General features: G+C 39.3%; 6 protein-coding genes and 2 non-coding genes across 10 annotated transcripts; 4 read left to right on the top strand and 4 right to left on the bottom strand.

The window, feature by feature from the left end:
* Positions 1 to 681: 681 nt before the first annotated feature.
* F22B3.7 (PAN-3 domain-containing protein) lies at positions 682 to 4,897 on the top strand (the record flags this gene model as incomplete). The annotated part of the gene is made up of 9 exons (NM_069757.3): positions 682 to 888; positions 1,092 to 1,214; positions 3,804 to 3,974; positions 4,021 to 4,117; positions 4,167 to 4,237; positions 4,287 to 4,404; positions 4,455 to 4,576; positions 4,622 to 4,764; positions 4,810 to 4,897. The coding sequence occupies 9 exons, from the start codon at positions 682 to 684 to the stop codon at positions 4,895 to 4,897; spliced, it is 1,140 nt and encodes a 379-aa protein (NP_502158.3).
* A 756-nt stretch (positions 4,898 to 5,653) lies between these two features.
* Positions 5,654 to 6,880, top strand: F22B3.5 (C-type LECtin; the record flags this gene model as incomplete). Of its 2 annotated transcripts, none has more annotated exons than NM_001268620.3 (5): positions 5,654 to 5,979; positions 6,029 to 6,245; positions 6,295 to 6,413; positions 6,595 to 6,733; positions 6,783 to 6,880. In NM_001268620.3, 5 exons carry the CDS (start codon positions 5,917 to 5,919, stop codon positions 6,878 to 6,880), a joined length of 636 nt encoding a protein of 211 aa, NP_001255549.2. The 2 variants fall into 2 exon arrangements, with proteins under 2 accessions (NP_001255549.2, NP_001255550.2); NM_001268621.4 differs by having other exon boundaries at positions 5,917 to 5,979; positions 6,595 to 6,737; positions 6,783 to 6,846.
* A 577-nt stretch (positions 6,881 to 7,457) lies between these two features.
* F22B3.10 (PAN-3 domain-containing protein) lies at positions 7,458 to 9,270 on the top strand (the record flags this gene model as incomplete). Of its 2 annotated transcripts, NR_131609.1 has the most annotated exons (9): positions 7,458 to 7,521; positions 7,568 to 7,696; positions 8,207 to 8,377; positions 8,426 to 8,522; positions 8,569 to 8,639; positions 8,683 to 8,800; positions 8,845 to 8,963; positions 9,009 to 9,154; positions 9,204 to 9,270. NR_131609.1 is itself a non-coding variant. In NM_001083215.4 (8 exons), the coding sequence occupies 8 exons, from the start codon at positions 7,583 to 7,585 to the stop codon at positions 9,268 to 9,270; spliced, it is 903 nt and encodes a 300-aa protein (NP_001076684.4). The 2 variants fall into 2 exon arrangements, 1 of the variants encoding a protein (NP_001076684.4); NM_001083215.4 differs by lacking the exon at positions 7,458 to 7,521 and having other exon boundaries at positions 7,583 to 7,696.
* Positions 8,298 to 8,380, bottom strand: F22B3.13. The gene has a single exon (NR_056640.1). It is a non-coding gene; the product is annotated as an Unclassified non-coding RNA F22B3.13 (non-coding RNA).
* A 206-nt stretch (positions 9,271 to 9,476) lies between the features above and the next one.
* Positions 9,477 to 11,993, bottom strand: gfat-2 (glutamine--fructose-6-phosphate transaminase (isomerizing)). Its single transcript, NM_069755.9, has 5 exons — positions 11,257 to 11,993; positions 10,877 to 11,208; positions 9,983 to 10,825; positions 9,731 to 9,934; positions 9,477 to 9,677 (listed from the first exon to the last, which is right to left on the bottom strand). Exons 1-5 carry the CDS (start codon positions 11,963 to 11,965, stop codon positions 9,633 to 9,635), a joined length of 2,133 nt encoding a protein of 710 aa, NP_502156.1. The 5' UTR covers positions 11,966 to 11,993; the 3' UTR covers positions 9,477 to 9,632.
* Positions 11,994 to 15,050: 3,057 nt separating this feature from the next.
* his-64 (Histone H4) lies at positions 15,051 to 15,362 on the bottom strand (the record flags this gene model as incomplete). The annotated part of the gene is made up of 1 exon (NM_069753.5): positions 15,051 to 15,362. One exon carries the CDS (start codon positions 15,360 to 15,362, stop codon positions 15,051 to 15,053), a length of 312 nt encoding a protein of 103 aa, NP_502154.1.
* An 82-nt stretch (positions 15,363 to 15,444) lies between these two features.
* On the bottom strand, positions 15,445 to 15,591 carry F22B3.19. Its single transcript, NR_056639.1, has one exon. It is a non-coding gene; the product is annotated as an Unclassified non-coding RNA F22B3.19 (non-coding RNA).
* A 25-nt stretch (positions 15,592 to 15,616) lies between these two features.
* his-63 (Histone H3) lies at positions 15,617 to 16,027 on the top strand (the record flags this gene model as incomplete). The annotated part of the gene is made up of 1 exon (NM_069752.5): positions 15,617 to 16,027. One exon carries the CDS (start codon positions 15,617 to 15,619, stop codon positions 16,025 to 16,027), a length of 411 nt encoding a protein of 136 aa, NP_502153.1.
* Positions 16,028 to 16,370: the final 343 nt, after the last annotated feature.

The raw sequence follows: 16,370 nt of genomic DNA, 5'->3' as shown, positions 1-16,370 counted from the left end.
TGTCTCTGGTGTGAACTTTGATTTCTCGTTTTGCTCAAAACTAGAATGATCGAATTTTCCAGTTTTTCAATATTGAAAATTTAAGGGGAGTAGGTCTTTTAGCCATGACGCAAACTGCAATTTCAAACTTCAGTTTCATTTTTGCAATGTGAAGGTTTGCATCATTAAACACATCATTTCTAGAAACTAAACTTCAAAATACCTTGGGACACATTTGAACCACTGGATCATAATTATTTCTGTCTACTTCATTTTACGAATTTCTCGAATTGCTAGAAAATGACCATGAATAGCCATTAAGACTGTATCATATTTTCACACGAAATACCGATTTTTACAGACCTATTTTCTTTGTTCATCTATCATATTTCCGGCGATAAAAATGAAGATTTTTCTATTAATATGCTTTGAACTTTTAGATTTTATAGTAAGTATTTGAGGATTTTATATAACATTTCCGGAACAATTATTTTGGGTAAAAAATAGTTTAGATTTAGGATAAGTATATATGTCAATGTGGCACAGATTGTTTTTAAAAACACTGTTACTTTTCTCGCGCACTCAGCATGTCCGAATAACTTCTCACAGTTCATCTTGAAATTTATAAATCTTCGTGACATATTTGTACACATATCTCATAACCAAAGTTATTTTTGAACAGCCCGAAAATCTCAAAAAAACATGCTTCTCGATGCAAATGCTCCTCGACATCAAAACTACAGGAATATTTGCAAATTTGCTCACGGAACACCAATTGTTGCACGAAAATCTTTTCGTCATTATTTCGGAGAGTTCAGGGAAATTGGTTTGTTCATTTCATTCTTCATACTCTCTCCGAAGAAGATGAAAATGATTCTATTAAGCTTTTTTGGACTTTTAAACTTCGTTGTAAGTTTTTGTCAGTAAAACTTAAATATTAGTTGGTGTCCGAAAACTTTTTGAAAAACAAAAGAGCAACATGTCACAAAACGTTTTCTCATACGTACTTTATTATATAATTCCAAAATGTGCAATTTTTTAAGAATATGCACTTGGTTCACTTTGTTGAGAGACTTTGATTTATCCTCTTAACAGAAGCATATAAATTTTAGAATGCTGATATGAAAATGATGCTGGTATGGGGCCAGCCAAATTCTGTACAAAAAGCGATAATCAATAGAACATTGACATGGAATGAATGTATTGATACTTGTTACGATTCACAGGAGTGTGTGGTAAGTTGACAAAAAGTTATTTTTTGTAATGACAAGATATCTTGTATAATGTTTTTTTTATTTTTTTCTTTCAAAAAAGCTGAGAGCTGGAAATTCAAGAAGAATTGAAATTGTACCCCGCCTGAGCCTAACGAAAAACTATTCCGGTTTATGATACGAAGCAGAAATTTGAGTTTTCAAAAAAGAGAATCTTGATTCGACGGGAATCACAGACACGAAATTGACCACATTTTGGCCAATGGAAAGTTTGTCACAGATACCACTGTACTCCCCTCTTTCACAAATGGTAGCGACCATAGGTTACTCCGCTGTAACCTCCACTTCAACAATTGCCTAGCAAAGTTGGAGCAGGTCAGACGGAGAAAACCTCCGAAAAGAGTGTTGGACCCGGCGATTGCTTATGCAATCTCAGCGATAGTCACGGTTCAGAGTGATCCTGATTTAGATATCGACTATGATTATCTGATTCAGTCACTAAAAGAACTCCAAGACCAAGCTATCGTTCGACCGGCCAACCACTCATCCAACAGACTTTCGGAGGAAACCCGAAAACTGCTGAACAAAAGACGTTTTATGGATAGAAATGATCCTCAGTTCAAATCTATTTCAGACAAATGTCGTGAAGCAGTTCAGAAAGACCATGAAGCTTTTGCCAGTACTCGACTTCTATCTGCTGCGAACCAGAAAAAGAGTTTGAAAAGAGTTGCTAGGGACATCAACGAATATAAGTCAGTTATCCCATGCCTCAAATCAACCTCTACTGGTGAAAGAATCACTTCCAGGGTGAAAATGGAGCAGGAGATTGAGAAGTTCTACACGGAGCTCTTCAAAAGCGCTGTGAGCAACTCTCAAACATCTTCAATACCCGCCACGGCAACTCCACCGCCGTTTCTCCCGGAAGAAATTCGTCATGTTCTCCGTTCCTTCCCGAATGGTAAAGCCGCAGGCAAAGACAAAATCAGTGCAGATTTCTTGAAATCTTGCCACGATAACGTCATTGACCTGATAACGGATCGATTCAACAGGTACCTCCACAGCAGAAATGTACCGAAACCCTGGAAAACCTCCAAAACCACTCTCATCTTCAAGAAAGGTGACCGTGAGAATTTGGAAAACTATAGGCCCATCTGCCTACTACCCGTACTCTACAAAGTATTCACCAAGTGTCTGCTGAATAGAATGCGAAGATCCCTTGATGAGGCTCAACCTGTCGAGCAGGCCGGATTCCGACGATCTTTCTCTACGATCGATCACATCCACTCGCTCCAAAGACTTCTGGAAGTCGGCAGGGAATACCAGATCCCACTGACACTTGTCTTCATAGATTTCAAGAAGGCATTTGACAGTGTTGAACACCAGGCAATCTGGAAAAGTCTCGACGAGCAAGGTGCAGATGGAGCCTATATTGATCTACTGAAAGAGTGTTATAAAAATTGTACCACAAATTTTACCCCATTCCACAGGCCAGTCGCAGTACCTGTGACCAAAGGAGTTCGACAAGGAGACCCCATCTCTCCGAATCTCTTCTCCGCTTGCCTCGAACACGTTTTCCGAAAGCTTTCCTGGATTGAATTGAAAGGAGAAGCTGAGGATTACGATACGATCCCTGGAATGAGAGTGAATGGCAGAAATCTAACGAGCCTTAGATTTGCTGACGATATTGTGCTCATCGCCAATCATCCCAATACCGCCAGCAAAATGCTCCAAGAACTCGTACAAAAATGCTCTGAAGTAGGTCTCGAGATCAATACTGGGAAGACGAAAGTCTTGCGAAACCGATTCGCTGACCCCAGTAAAGTCTACTTCAGTAGCCCTTCCCCCACCACCCAGCTCGACGACGTCGACGAGTACATCTACCTCGGTCGTCAAATCAACGCCCAAAACAACTTGATGCCGGAAATCCACCGAAGACGTCGAGCAGCCTGGGCTGCATTCAATGGAATCAAGAACACCACCGACTCCATCACCGACAAGAAGATTCGTGCGAATCTGTTCGACTCAATTGTCCTTCCAGCGCTCACCTACGGTTCAGAAGCCTGGACATTCACCAAAGCTCTATCCGAACGAGTACGAATTACACATGCCTCACTAGAAAGACGGCTTGTTGGGATAACACTCACCCAACAACGAGAGCGAGATCTCCATCGAGAAGACATTCGTACGATGTCTCTAGTCAGGGATCCGCTCAATTTCGTGAAAAAGAGAAAGCTAGGATGGGCTGGACACGTTGCGAGAAGGAAAGATGGAAGATGGACCACGTTGATGACAGAATGGCGCCCATATGGATGGAAAAGGCCTGTTGGAAGGCCGCCGATGCGATGGACTGATTCGCTGCGAAAGGAGATCACCATTCGTGACGCAGACGGAGAAGTCATCACCCCCTGGTCCACTATAGCCAAGGACCGAAAACAATGGTTTGCTGTGATCCGCAGGAATACCACGAATTCCTGAAGAACGGAGCTAAACGAAAAACTATTCCGGTTTATGATACGAAGCAGAAATTTGAGTTTTCAAAAAAGAGAATCTTGATTCACAGAAAGATTTTGTTTGATCTACATAATTTTTATAAATTAATAAATATTTTTTCAGATGGCTTGGAAGGCCGACGATATTTGTGTAATGTATAATTATAATGCAATCAGTTCAGTATCTCAGACAACTTCCGTAAATGAATCAATTGTTGCATGGAAGGTAGATGCACCAATAGGAGAATGTCCAAAAGGCACAAATGCCCCAACTTTTGACAATCAAAATGCAACGGTTTGTTAATTCCTACAAACAGAAAAATACAAAATTTTTAATTAAGGGAACTCTCTTTGTTGACTACGTTCCTTCGAAATGGGCAAGGCATGTTAATTACAATATTTATTCTGATGGGGATGTATGGAAAATGTCATATAGTGGTTGGTTAAAATTAGAAATCCGTAAAGAGCTAATTGAAATTGTTTCAAGTGAACTACAGTTGCAACAAAAATTTCTTGGGTTACGTGGGTCATGCAGATGGATCAGGTTTATGTACTGTCGTGAGTTTGTTTTAAAAGCTAGACGGATCAGTTTAATTGTTTTCAACAGGACTTTTATGATGAAGAAGGATCTTATTCATATGATTGGTCGATGATGTTGTGCAAAAACTTTACTAATGGCACCCTAGCCGGCTTAATTTATCCAGAACATTTCGCATGGTTTGAAGGTATGTAAATGTTATAATTGAAATTCTCTGAATTAATATCTATTGTCTAGATGACGTACGAACCAATCTATTTCCATTGCTTAAAACTCCTCAAACTTATGCTAGGATGGACGGAATGAGGACCACTGCTTGTAGAGCTACACCAAAAACTGCAGAGTGTATGTCACCGCAGGTATTTGGTTTTTATTTAAACCAGATTCTAAATATAAATTGTCAGGGTTTCACATTCGCCGGACCGCCAGTGACAACATTCGAAAATTACAATTGGGTTACTGATGCATCTGCAATGGCGACTCCAGACGATAACTGCCTTGTGTTGGTTTTTGATAATAACAATACTCCAAAAGTTGATGTTAAAGGGTAAGAAATATGAGTATAAAGTTAAAATGTATTTCTCAATTTCAGGTGTTCTGGAGCCACAAGTCCGCTGAGCGCGCATGTAGCATTGTGCTCTACTCCTGCTTGGAAGTTTAACATTGTCCGTGTTAATTGAGCAAGAGATGGTACGTTGGTACTAGCTTTGATTTTGACAAAAAAACAATTCTTGTAGGTCTTCAAATCAAAGGGACTCAATTGGCAGTGAGGGATGTATGTACAAAGTTCGTAATGAGTTCATTTAATTTTTGGAATTCAAATTTGTGATAGTAGTATGCAAAAACATTGAAAAAAACTTATTATCGGATCGTGATTGCAACATTTTTTATTGATTTCCTCTTCAAGCATTCGGTTTTAGGAAGTTCATCTTTACTCTTAAACTCTTAAAATTATTTATTACGGTGTCCCAAAGTGTTGAAAACAAAGTACCCTGGAAAAATTTCAAATATATTTTTTCTAGTTTAAAGTGCTCCTCTGACCCTCAAATTTCTGTGTAGTCCTATTTAAAGAGTTTTCTTTCAAATAAAATATAATTCATTCGGAAAAATCTTTTTTTGTAAACCTGAGAATAGAAAAATAGTCCTCACGTTTTCCACTGAAAATTAACTTTTAAAATGTTGAGGTTAGAACACACACACGGCCCGGCAAGTGGTACATCCATGCAAATGCGCTCTACTGATAATTTGAGTGTAGACCAGGTTTGGGCGCGTGATAACGGAAAAAGCTTTGGTCCAAAAAATTTAGAATTTAATTTCGGACATTTTTTATATGCATCACAAAAAAACTGGACCAACCGTTTTTGAGATACACGCGCCCAAACCTCCAGGTATACGGTAGACAAATTGCGTACAGGTACCACTTCTCGGGCCGTGACACAAATTCCCAGTTTTTTTCCGTCAATAGTAGGAATTTTTCGTTTACAAAAAATGCCGATAATTAAAAAATAAAACAAGCAGGCACGTAGGCTTGCTCCAGGAGACAACCTACATCTCATCAAAGGCATCAAAAAGTGATTTTTTGCATAAATGGTGTATACTTTGAGCCTGAAATCATTACGAGCTTTGGAGATCCCTTCAAAAATTATGACAGGAGCATTCGTGCGTGGTATTTGAAGTTATTTATTTTTCTCCTATTTTCATGTTACTTTATTTTCAAAAGATGATATTCAGCTTGATTTTTCTAGGTTTTGCAAGTTTTGTGGTTAGTTTATTCTTGTTTTTTGTTGTTTTCTAGAATATAAAACATTAAGGGATCCAAATTGACAATGATTGTTGTCTACGGAGTTCCAAGCTCTTCAAAAAATAAATGCTCTCTATTTAGAGATTTGCTGTGTAAATTTTTGAAGGGTGCCGTAAACATTAAAAACGCCGTTGGATACACATACAACGAGGCAGTGAACGCATGTGCCAATACTTCGTGCTATCCAACTAGTGTATCGTATCTAGAAGAGTTGTCGTATTTTACTGGTGAACAGAACAATTTAGAACTATACATAGACATTTTTAACGTTTTTAGTAATAGCACACCAGAATATTGGTCGAACATTAAGTACCATTACCTATGTTAGAATAGATGGAATTCGAACTTCCGCCTGTCAAGCTACTCCTGCTACATCCAAATGCATGTCGACAGAGGTAAGAAAAAATAATTTATGTTGAGAGTGAATCAGAGCATCGGCAGTAGGGTAATTGTTTAAAACATAATGAAACTGTTTGATTTTTAGAGTATTTAGAGTATGATAGTCAAAAATGATAACAAATCTAATAGTCTCGCATGAAAGACTAATAAAGAAAATACGGTAATGACACCTTTCAGGGATTCAAATTTCTTGGTCCTCCACCAAAAAACTTTGATAACTACGATTGGGTAACTGATCCTTCTGCAAAAAGAACCAAAGACGATAACTGCATTGTTATGGTCGTGAATGGAATTCGATCAATAAAAATGGATGTTCGTAGGTAATTGATTTCCATCAAGTTTTGGAGTAATACAGTTCGGTTTAGCTGCCTTGGAACCGGTTCGCCATCGTCACAAATGCTCTTCTGTGCGAAACCTGCGTGGATTTAATGTTATGTGTTGTCGAAATGTTATTTACAAATAAACAAATAAACGTAAATAAACGAAACTTATAAAATGAAATGTCTTATTTTCCCTATTAGTCTTGCCCCATACTGCTCAAATTTGATTGTTTATACATCGAATCTCTTTAGTTTTATCAAAAATTGGTTTATTAAAATGTTGAGAAATATTTTGATACTTTTTGTCTGTGTAAATATAAAAACCAAAAAACCAAAGCCTCCGGAGATATCAACCAACAAAGTTCAGTAATGTGAGTGCAAGCCTAATAAAGAAAGTAAGGTGTGAACAATTTTAAATATTATAATTGAAATCGTCTACCTACTGCCAAGAACATTAAAAAAGTATCCACAGAACAGGTACCTAAAAATTGCGTTTCCATATCAAACCCCTTGTCTATTTTCCGAAGCTCCATTTTTTTGCTAAATTTCGGCTACGTGCAAACCAATGTCATTTTTGCATATCTTTTCATAATTGCTATTCCCGTGCAAAACCCGAATCTCCGTGCACACGTCACCGCTTGACGTTTCCAATGATGCATTCAATTGAACTCGATTGCTAAAATTATTCAGTCTCGGTTTTTTGTTTTAACGATTTCAAAAATGACGGCTATATTTTTGTGTATTCTGGTTACAATGTTTACTACGGTGGTATGGTATTGTGGTGGTATGGTATTGTACTTCATACTGAACAAAACTTGAAAATTGTTTAGGAATCTTCAACAAAAATGATGATAGTATGGGGTAAACCAACAACGTTTGCTACTACAATTCCATACGTAAATACAACAATTGACTGGGATGATTGTGTCCAGCTATGCTACAATTTCACAAGCTGCGTTGTAAGTTAAAGCTGGATTTACCTATGATTTAAAAGTAGATAATTTTTAGGTAAAAATTAAGAAACTAAAGATATAAATTGCCAAAATAAAATAATGGGGATGCAATACTAGATCCAGCTTGAAAAATAGTAACTCAAAATCGGAAAAATTTGAAAATATCTTTCAATTTCACTTTTTGAATTTTTGATTGGATTACCCAGTTGCAAAATTTTGCGATTTCCGGTACTGGGGTTTGACACAGCATATTTTTTCTAATTCAAGAGAGTTTATATATTAGGGATTACTGTAGTTCATTTCTTTTTTAGTTTTCCTAACATAAATGTAAGTCGTTTCCTCAAAACATTCTGTATTCAAAAAATGTGTTTCTACATGTTTTACGCCAGTGTTATAATCCTGAGAAAACGAGAAATATCAGAATTCTCGAAGACACTGCAGAGGATACCGTATTTTTTAAGCAAAAAATTGGAAAAATATGAATTTCATATGAAGAAAAAGAAAAAGAGATTTCAGGTTGCATTCCAAAACTCAACTGGATGCAATTTGTTTCCATTTAATAGTGTTCCAGTCATACAGAAGACCAACTCGACAGAAGGATCAATTATAGCATTCAAAGTGGACAATTCAGATACTCAATGTCCGTCTGGTACTGATGCACCGACATTTAACAATCAGAATGCTACGGTAGACATAATTATATTATGGAACAAAAGATCATTTGAAATAATGCAGGGGTATCTCTTCGTTACTGATAATACAGTATGGTTTCCAACAACGGTTAATTACACAATCAGTTTGGCTGGATCAAATTGGAAAATATCATATACTTGTAAGTATGAGGGAAATTGATTATATATTTTTTACCATTTATTCAGCAATCCCTATGTGTTCATCGAGTTACACTAATTTTTATACTCTGCCCAATGGAAAATCAATGTGTTTTGTGGTAAACAGTAATGCGCGAATATCCGAAAATAAACTGTTTCTAGGTTTATTATTCAAATTCGACACTTGGCTTATTTCAAAATTCATCTCTTCAAACGTGTAAATCCATAAATGGAAATCTGCCAACAGTTACTAGTTCAGTTGAAAATGGCGCATTTACATGTGAGTTTTATTACTAGATGAACTCAAACTATAAATACTTCCAGGGCTCGTTAATCTATATATTAAATTTTTCAAGTCAAGCTCGTTCTACGTTAGAATTGATGGTAAGAGAACAACGGCATGCCAATCAACACCAAAAACAGCTGCATGTATGTCCCCATCTGTAAGTTTTTCCATTTATTCATGCATTCTCTACTTTAAATTCTAGGGTTTCACATTCACTGATCCTCATTTCTTGGGTAATTTCAATTATTATAACTGGACAACAAATGCTGGTGCAAGGGTGGAAAGTGATGATGATTGTCTTGTTCTCGTATTCCCAAGCGTTGGAACTTCGTATGTTGATGTTCGAAGGTAATCTTCGAGTTTTTGAAATTGCTTGTATACACTTTAGTATTTTCAGTTGCACCATAAAAGGGAAATTGCAAGCGCTTGGACTGTTGTGTGTAAAAGATGCGTGGACTGCATGAAAATGGATCATACTTCTACATTTGTTAAGAATTTGTACAAATAATCTGAAGTTTTCTTCCAGAAACTGAAACAGTTGAAATAAATGTTATTATCCAGGTACTAATCTGTCAGTTTTCTCTCCATCTACCGTTTCAATATTAATATTTTTTCTAGTATTTAATGGGTATTCTGAGCTTTCTTGAAATTCCGTGTATAAGACTTGAACTGGAGCACAAACATTTATTTTCGTTTGCTTCGATCATGCAATAAATAAAAGGGAGCATTTTAGATGGGAAATTATCAAAATAGTAACATCATTTAACAGGAAAGACGAGAAAGGCGGTGAGTAGTCATTGAGCAAGGATGTGGTTGACGGATTGGCTTACTCAACAGTGACAGATTTTGCCAAATTGCGTGGTCGGTCCACCTGAAAAAAAAACGAATATTACATTTGCTTTTTGATAGAATGTGAAAACTTACGTTTGCTCCATTGAGCTCAGCAATGTGGTAGGAGAGAAGCTGCAGAGGAATGACCGTGAGGATGTTTTGAACACAGTCGACTGTTCTTGGGACACGGAGAACATGCTTCATTCCAGCGAGATCACTTTCCGGAACGCTGCTATCGGCAATAATGATCGGGGCTCCCTTTCGCGCAACAACTTGCTGAAGAGCATTCAACGACTTCTGAAAATATAAATTTGTTTAAAATAACTCAGTTGATAAAATTGTAACCTTGTAGACATGATCGTTGCATACTACCATGCAGATGCTGAGGAATTCATCGACCATTGCAAGAGGCCCATGCTTCAGTTCACCAGACATGATTCCTTCACAATGCATGTACGAGAGCTCTTTGATCTTGAGAGCTCCTTCGAGACACGTGGCAAAGTTCAATCCTCGTCCCATAATGAGAAGTGACTTATCTTTGTAGATTTGCTCAGCGATCTTCAGTACCTGATCGTCCAGATCGAGAACATCGCGGATCAGAATTGGAAGATTATTGAGAGCATCAATAATCTCTGCACGTCTCTTCATCTTCGAGATGCGATCTTCCGAGATGGTGAGTGCGAACAACAGAAGTGATACAATCTGCGAGGTGTAGGCCTTGGTTGAAGCAACTCCTATTTCCGGACCAGCGTTGATATGAATTCCACAGTGGGATTCGCGACCAATCGACGATCCGACTGTGTTGGTAACTCCAATTGTGAGAGCTCCACGAGGTTTGCAGTATCTCAAAGCCATCAGAGTATCAGCCGTCTCTCCACTCTGCGAGATGAACAAGCACACATCATTACGGAAGATTGGAGTCTCACGATCCAAGAAATCTGAAGCAAGTTCGACGACAACAGGCAGTTCCGACAATTCTTCGAGAACCTGACGGCAAGCAATTGCAGAGTGATATGATGTTCCACACGCAACCATGATGAGGCGACGGCATCGTTTGATAGCTGGAAGGTATTCCTTAAGTCCACCAAGAACAACTTGTCCCGATGGGAGAACACGTCCGCGCATTGTGTTGACAACTGATTCCGGTTGCTCGAAGATCTCCTTTTGCATGAAGGTCTTGTAAGATCCCTGGAAATAAAACAATTTAATACAATATTCTAATTTGGATATTCCACAAACCTTCATAATCTCTTGGATTTCCAACTCGAGAAGCTGAACTTCTCTCTTTTGTTCGCCGCTGTCAGCGTGGCGAGAGATGCGATGAATTGTGAGTGATCCATCTTCAACGAAGGCCACATCATCATCCTCAAGGAACAGAACTTGCTTGGTGTGTTCAATGATTGCAGCCGCATCCGAGGCGATGAAGTATTCAACTTCAAAATCGGTTGAGTCGAACGGACGTGTTGTGGAATTGTTGTCGGGCAGCTTTGCAGATCCACTGGGATTTCTGACAGCGATTGAAAGATCCAGAATGTTGTTTGGAGTCTCGACGAACGATGTCTCTTCGCGCACTGAGAACATTTTCGTTCAATTGAAAATAGAACCATTAAATAACTTACAATGCGTGGCGTTGTTCGACATAAAACAGCGTCCTTTCGAGTAAGAGACTGGGAAATGGCTAGTGTGAAGAGTTGAGTTGCTCTTGATACCAACCAACAGTGGAGATCCGCGTCTAGAAGCCACAAGTTGTCCTGGGAAACGCGATGACTTGAATGCCAAAGCGAAAGCTCCTTCCAACTGCTGGATAACCGTCTCAACTAACTGACGGAATGAAAAGTCGGGATAACGATCATGGACATGCTGTGTGAGCTTTGCGATGACTTCCGTATCCGTCTCAGACTCGAACTTGTGTCCCTTCTTCTCGAGATACTCCTTGATTTCGCGATAATTGGTAATGATACCATTATGAACCACAAGGAACTCGTTGTTGTCGTTGCTGCGATGTGGATGGGAATTAACATCACGTGGTGATCCGTGCGTAGCCCAACGAGTGTGTGCAATCCCGCAATGAATATTGTATTCCATATCCATGTTGAGCTTTTCATTGTTCTCCTTAATGTAGTCGTTGAGAACGGACACCTTTCCTCTCTTTCGGAGCAGAGCAATCTTCGAATGAGGATTTTCGATGTCGTTTGATCCGTCAATGGCGATACCGGCAGAGTCGTAACCTCTGTATTCCATTCTCTGCAATCCTTGAACCAAAATGTCCACAATTTCCGACCGCTTCTTCGGAGCCAGGAAATTGAGGTAGGCAAAGATTCCGCACATTTCGGGAGGGTTAGTTTGTTGAGGCTACCTGTAAAACAAAATTAAGCGTCGAAGGAATTTTATGAGATCCATGAAAACACACAGGACAAACAAAATCAACTTTTAAAAATAAGAAAATGAAGTCAAGTGGAAAAAAACTCACCTTTATAGTCATTTTTCCATCGTTTTTCCGCCAAAAGCCTCAAATGAAATAGGGCAATTTGAGAATCGTTACGAGATCAAAGTTGGAAACATCATGCGCCTTTGAACTACGGTAGACAACATATCAGGTCTGGAACCTAAAATGCTGATTTATATAATATTTATATAAACATCGTGAAAATTAATTCTATAGAAGAATATTCTTAAAGTGTATTAATTGTAAATAAGCCACAATAAGGATTTTTTCTGATACAGCAAAAATGTCAGAAAAATAGGTTCAACAAGTAAATCAGTTCAGAAGACGAAAGCAAAGTGTTATAATCAGGAGTGTAACTTTTGCAAAGGATTTTTTTTTTAATTTATTCATCATGGAAACAAAAAGAATATGATAAGAAAAACATAACCGGTTATGATATTTACACGTGTAGATGAATAAATTAAAATAAACTCGGCCCGACAGAGCGCGAGTTTAAGTGAGGGGGAAAGAGATCAGAATTTAGATATTTGACAATTAACAAGCGAAAGGAATTGTGATGGGGAGAGGAAAAAGCTAGAGTTGCGTACAATGCTATTCCATATTGGCACTACTTGGGAGAAAAAACTACGACATTTGGGATTTTTAATTTTAATGAGCATCGGACGACGAGACGAGTTAGCAAGCGTAACAAAGTCGCTGCTTTTAGGGAAGTGCGCTGCGCCGGTAAGAATTTTGTATAGAAGCAATAGTTGGGCTCTTAGGCGGAGAGAGCGGGCTGATGAAATTCCTAGAATTTTTAGTCGGTTTTCGTAGGATTTGGAGAAAGCATTGTGTGTTTGTGTAGCATTTTTTATTTTGTATTTAATATTGCAGCGCTGTAGGACCCGTTTAGAAAAGTATTTGAGGGGAGATTCTAGTGTGCTTGATAATTTAGATGTTGGTGGAGGGGAGTATATGACTGATCCGTATTCAAGGATAGGGGAAACGTAGGTCTTGTACATACTTATATAGAATTTAGGGGAAGAAGAGGAGAAACATTTGAGGATTTGTTTAGCGCGTAAGAGGGCAAGAGAAGTGGCTCTGTTTATATGGGGTTGAAACGTTAACTTGGAGTCAGTGTAGAGACCAAGGTCGCGCACTGAGTTGGTGGGGGAAACTGTGATGTTGTCAACGGTGTAAACATTTTTAGAATTCTTTTTGCCTAACTGAAGAAGGGCGGTTTTAGCAGGGGCAAGCGGGAGTTGGTTATCTTTTGACCAATTAGCAATTAAGTCTATGGCTGCTTGTAATTCAGAAGGGCTGTGACCAAATAATTTAATATCGTCCGCAAAACATGAGAAATGGACGGTAGGAGGGATTGAGTGTAGTAGATCATTGATGAACAGGATAAAAAGAAGTGGACCCGATACAGTTCCCTGGGGAACGCCAGAGGGTACAGAGTATTTTTGGGTTGAGGTTATACTGTTTACTTTAAGGGAAAATGATCTGTTTGTGAGAAAGGATTCAAACCATCTAGTGTAGTTACTGTGGATACCTATATGTTCTAGTTTTTCGATCAATTTAATGTGGGATACTTGATCAAAGGCCTTGGAGAAATCGAAGAACAAAACGTCTAGGGAATTGTGCTGTTTTAAGATCTCATGATACAGTGAGGTGGAGCGAGCGAGAGATGTGGTGCAACTCCGATAGTCTAGAAAACCGTGCTGGTGTGGGGAGATTAGATGCCTATAATCAATTCTAATTCGGGAGCAGATTACTTTTTCCATAACTCTAGCTATATGATCAGTTAAGCTTATTGGACGGTAATTTGAGGGAATGGCTGGGTTACCTTTTTTCGGGATGGGTAGGACTGTAGCGTGTTTCCACGCGTCAGGAAGTATTGCTTCCTCGAAGGATTGGGTGAAAATTAAGGATAATGGAAGTGCAAGGGGAGTGGCGCAATGTTTCAAAATATAAAAGTTAACATAGTTAAGGGAGAAACCTATTTTTGGAGTAAGTTTTCTAAGAACTTGCTCAACTATGTAGGGTTCGAAAAGATACTTGCACGCATTTGGGTTATTAGCTGAGCTTGGTGAAACCACGGATTGTTGGGGGGATGTGGAAGCTTGAGGAGACGAGAAGTTATCCATAAAGGTTTGGGAGAATATGGAGCATTTTTCGGAGTCGTCAAGAATTGTTGAATTATTGTGTATAAGTGGGGGGATATCTTTTAGACATTTCATTCTTTTTCGAATCAGTTTACGAATGGAAGACAGATTTTTGCTAGTGGTTGTTTTAGTGTCATTTGATTTCAGGAAGTATCGGTAACTACGCATAAGCTTTTTCAGTTTTTTGGAGAGAGTAGGGCTAGGGCTTTTACTGAGCCTTTTTTGCGTTCTGTGGATTTTTTTGAGGATATTGGGGGTTTTATTGGGTGGAGTGGTTTGGACAGTAACTGGGCAATGCTTTTTGATAAGGGTGTTTAAGATATTCAGAAAATAAGAATATTTCTGAGAAAGAGTTGGTAGTGTGGAAAACACCAGATTCCAATCAATAATTGCTAAGTCGAAATTAAGCGCTGCTAAATTACATTTATAATAATTAAGTTTTGACTGAGGGGTGATAGTATTAGCTCCGGAGTTCACAGAATTTGGGGGTGATGGGTGATGATTTGAATGAGGTAGTATACTGAATGCTACTGCGATGTGATCAGATTGAAGTAAAGCGGGCTCGGGAGAGGGGCCTGCAATGGGTAGGTCATGTGAAGAAATGACTAAGTCTAGTATGTTTTTCGAGTTAGATGTAACTCTGGTGGGGAAAGTAACCAATTGTGACAGATTCTTAGAAAGTAGGAATGCAGAGATTGAAGGATAAAAATTAATTAAGATTTATTTTACGAGATTAATTGGGATTTTGGATATTTGTGGCCCTAAAGAGGGCCGTTGGGTTCGGTATTTGGTTTGTATGAAAACAGGAAAGATAATAAAATTATCCTCCGAATCCGTACAGAGTTCTTCCTTGGCGCTTCAGAGCGTAGACGACGTCCATGGCGGTGACAGTCTTTCTCTTGGCGTGCTCGCAGTAGGTGACAGCATCACGGATGACGTTCTCAAGGAACACCTTCAAGACTCCACGGGTTTCCTCGTAGATCAATCCGGAGATTCTCTTGACTCCTCCTCTTCTGGCGAGACGGCGAATGGCTGGCTTGGTGATACCTTGGATGTTATCTCGGAGAACTTTGCGATGGCGCTTGGCACCACCTTTTCCAAGGCCTTTTCCTCCCTTTCCACGTCCGGACATTGTTGAACTAGTTGAAGACTCACAAGTGAGATGAAGAAATGACATCACAGTATTCCTTTTGTACACAACTGTGGTGGGTAGGCGGAGTCACATTGCACCACGCTGCGAGGACACCTTTCCTTTGTCTGTAACACACCGAATGTTCTACTTGCCACAAGGACAGTAGTGCGCCCGCCCTCCCACCGCACCTGCGTACAAAGGCAGCTTGGTTTCTTTTTTTTTACAGTCCCCCACGGATTATCAACCTAAACGCAATGGCTCGTACCAAGCAAACCGCCCGTAAATCGACCGGGGGAAAGGCTCCAAGAAAGCAATTGGCCACCAAAGCTGCCCGCAAATCGGCTCCAGCTTCCGGAGGAGTCAAGAAACCACATCGTTATCGCCCAGGAACCGTCGCTCTTCGTGAGATCAGACGTTACCAGAAATCCACTGAACTTCTCATCCGCAGAGCACCATTCCAGCGCCTTGTTCGTGAGATTGCTCAGGATTTCAAGACCGATCTTCGATTCCAATCTTCCGCTGTCATGGCTCTTCAGGAGGCTGCCGAGGCTTACCTTGTCGGACTCTTCGAGGACACCAACTTGTGTGCCATCCACGCTAAGCGAGTCACCATCATGCCAAAGGATATCCAATTGGCCAGACGTATCCGAGGAGAGCGCGCTTAAATACCTTTTTTGGTAGTTGAGCAAGCTTAATCTCAAAACTTAACCGAACCCAACGGCCCTCTTTAGGGCCACAAATTCATAAGTCCAGATCTTGTCTAAAATAAAATCGTTCTTCTAAGTTTCACTTTTTTTTAAAGGTTTTACATTTCGCAGGCTCGAGAAATCGGGTCATTTGATTCTTCAAAAGTCTGCGTCTCTGAAAACGCCCGAATAGTTGAATAAAATTCATAAATTCTCGCTAGAAAATCATAGGACAGACACGGTGTGCGTCAATTGAAGCTTCGAACTTGAAAATCGGTTCTTGTGCTTGATTTACACCACTTCAGATGAAATCAGATGAAGA

The sequence above is a fragment of the Caenorhabditis elegans genome, chromosome IV, assembly GCF_000002985.6.
Source record: "Caenorhabditis elegans chromosome IV".
NCBI classification, from domain to species: Eukaryota; Metazoa; Nematoda; class Chromadorea; order Rhabditida; family Rhabditidae; genus Caenorhabditis; species Caenorhabditis elegans.
The sequence above is the reverse complement of the archived record's forward strand: the minus strand, read 5'-3'. Positions and strand labels throughout refer to the sequence as shown.

Coding starts and splice junctions, on each gene's coding strand:
- gfat-2 (NM_069755.9), bottom strand. CDS start 11,965: ATGTGCGGAATCTTTGCCTACCTCAATTTCCTGGCTCCGAAGAAGCGG. Junction 11,209..11,256: donor GTCGAACAACGCCACGCATT/GTAAGTTATTTA, acceptor AAATGTTCTCAG/TGCGCGAAGAGACATCGTTC. Junction 10,826..10,876: donor AAATCCAAGAGATTATGAAG/GTTTGTGGAATA, acceptor TTTTATTTCCAG/GGATCTTACAAGACCTTCAT.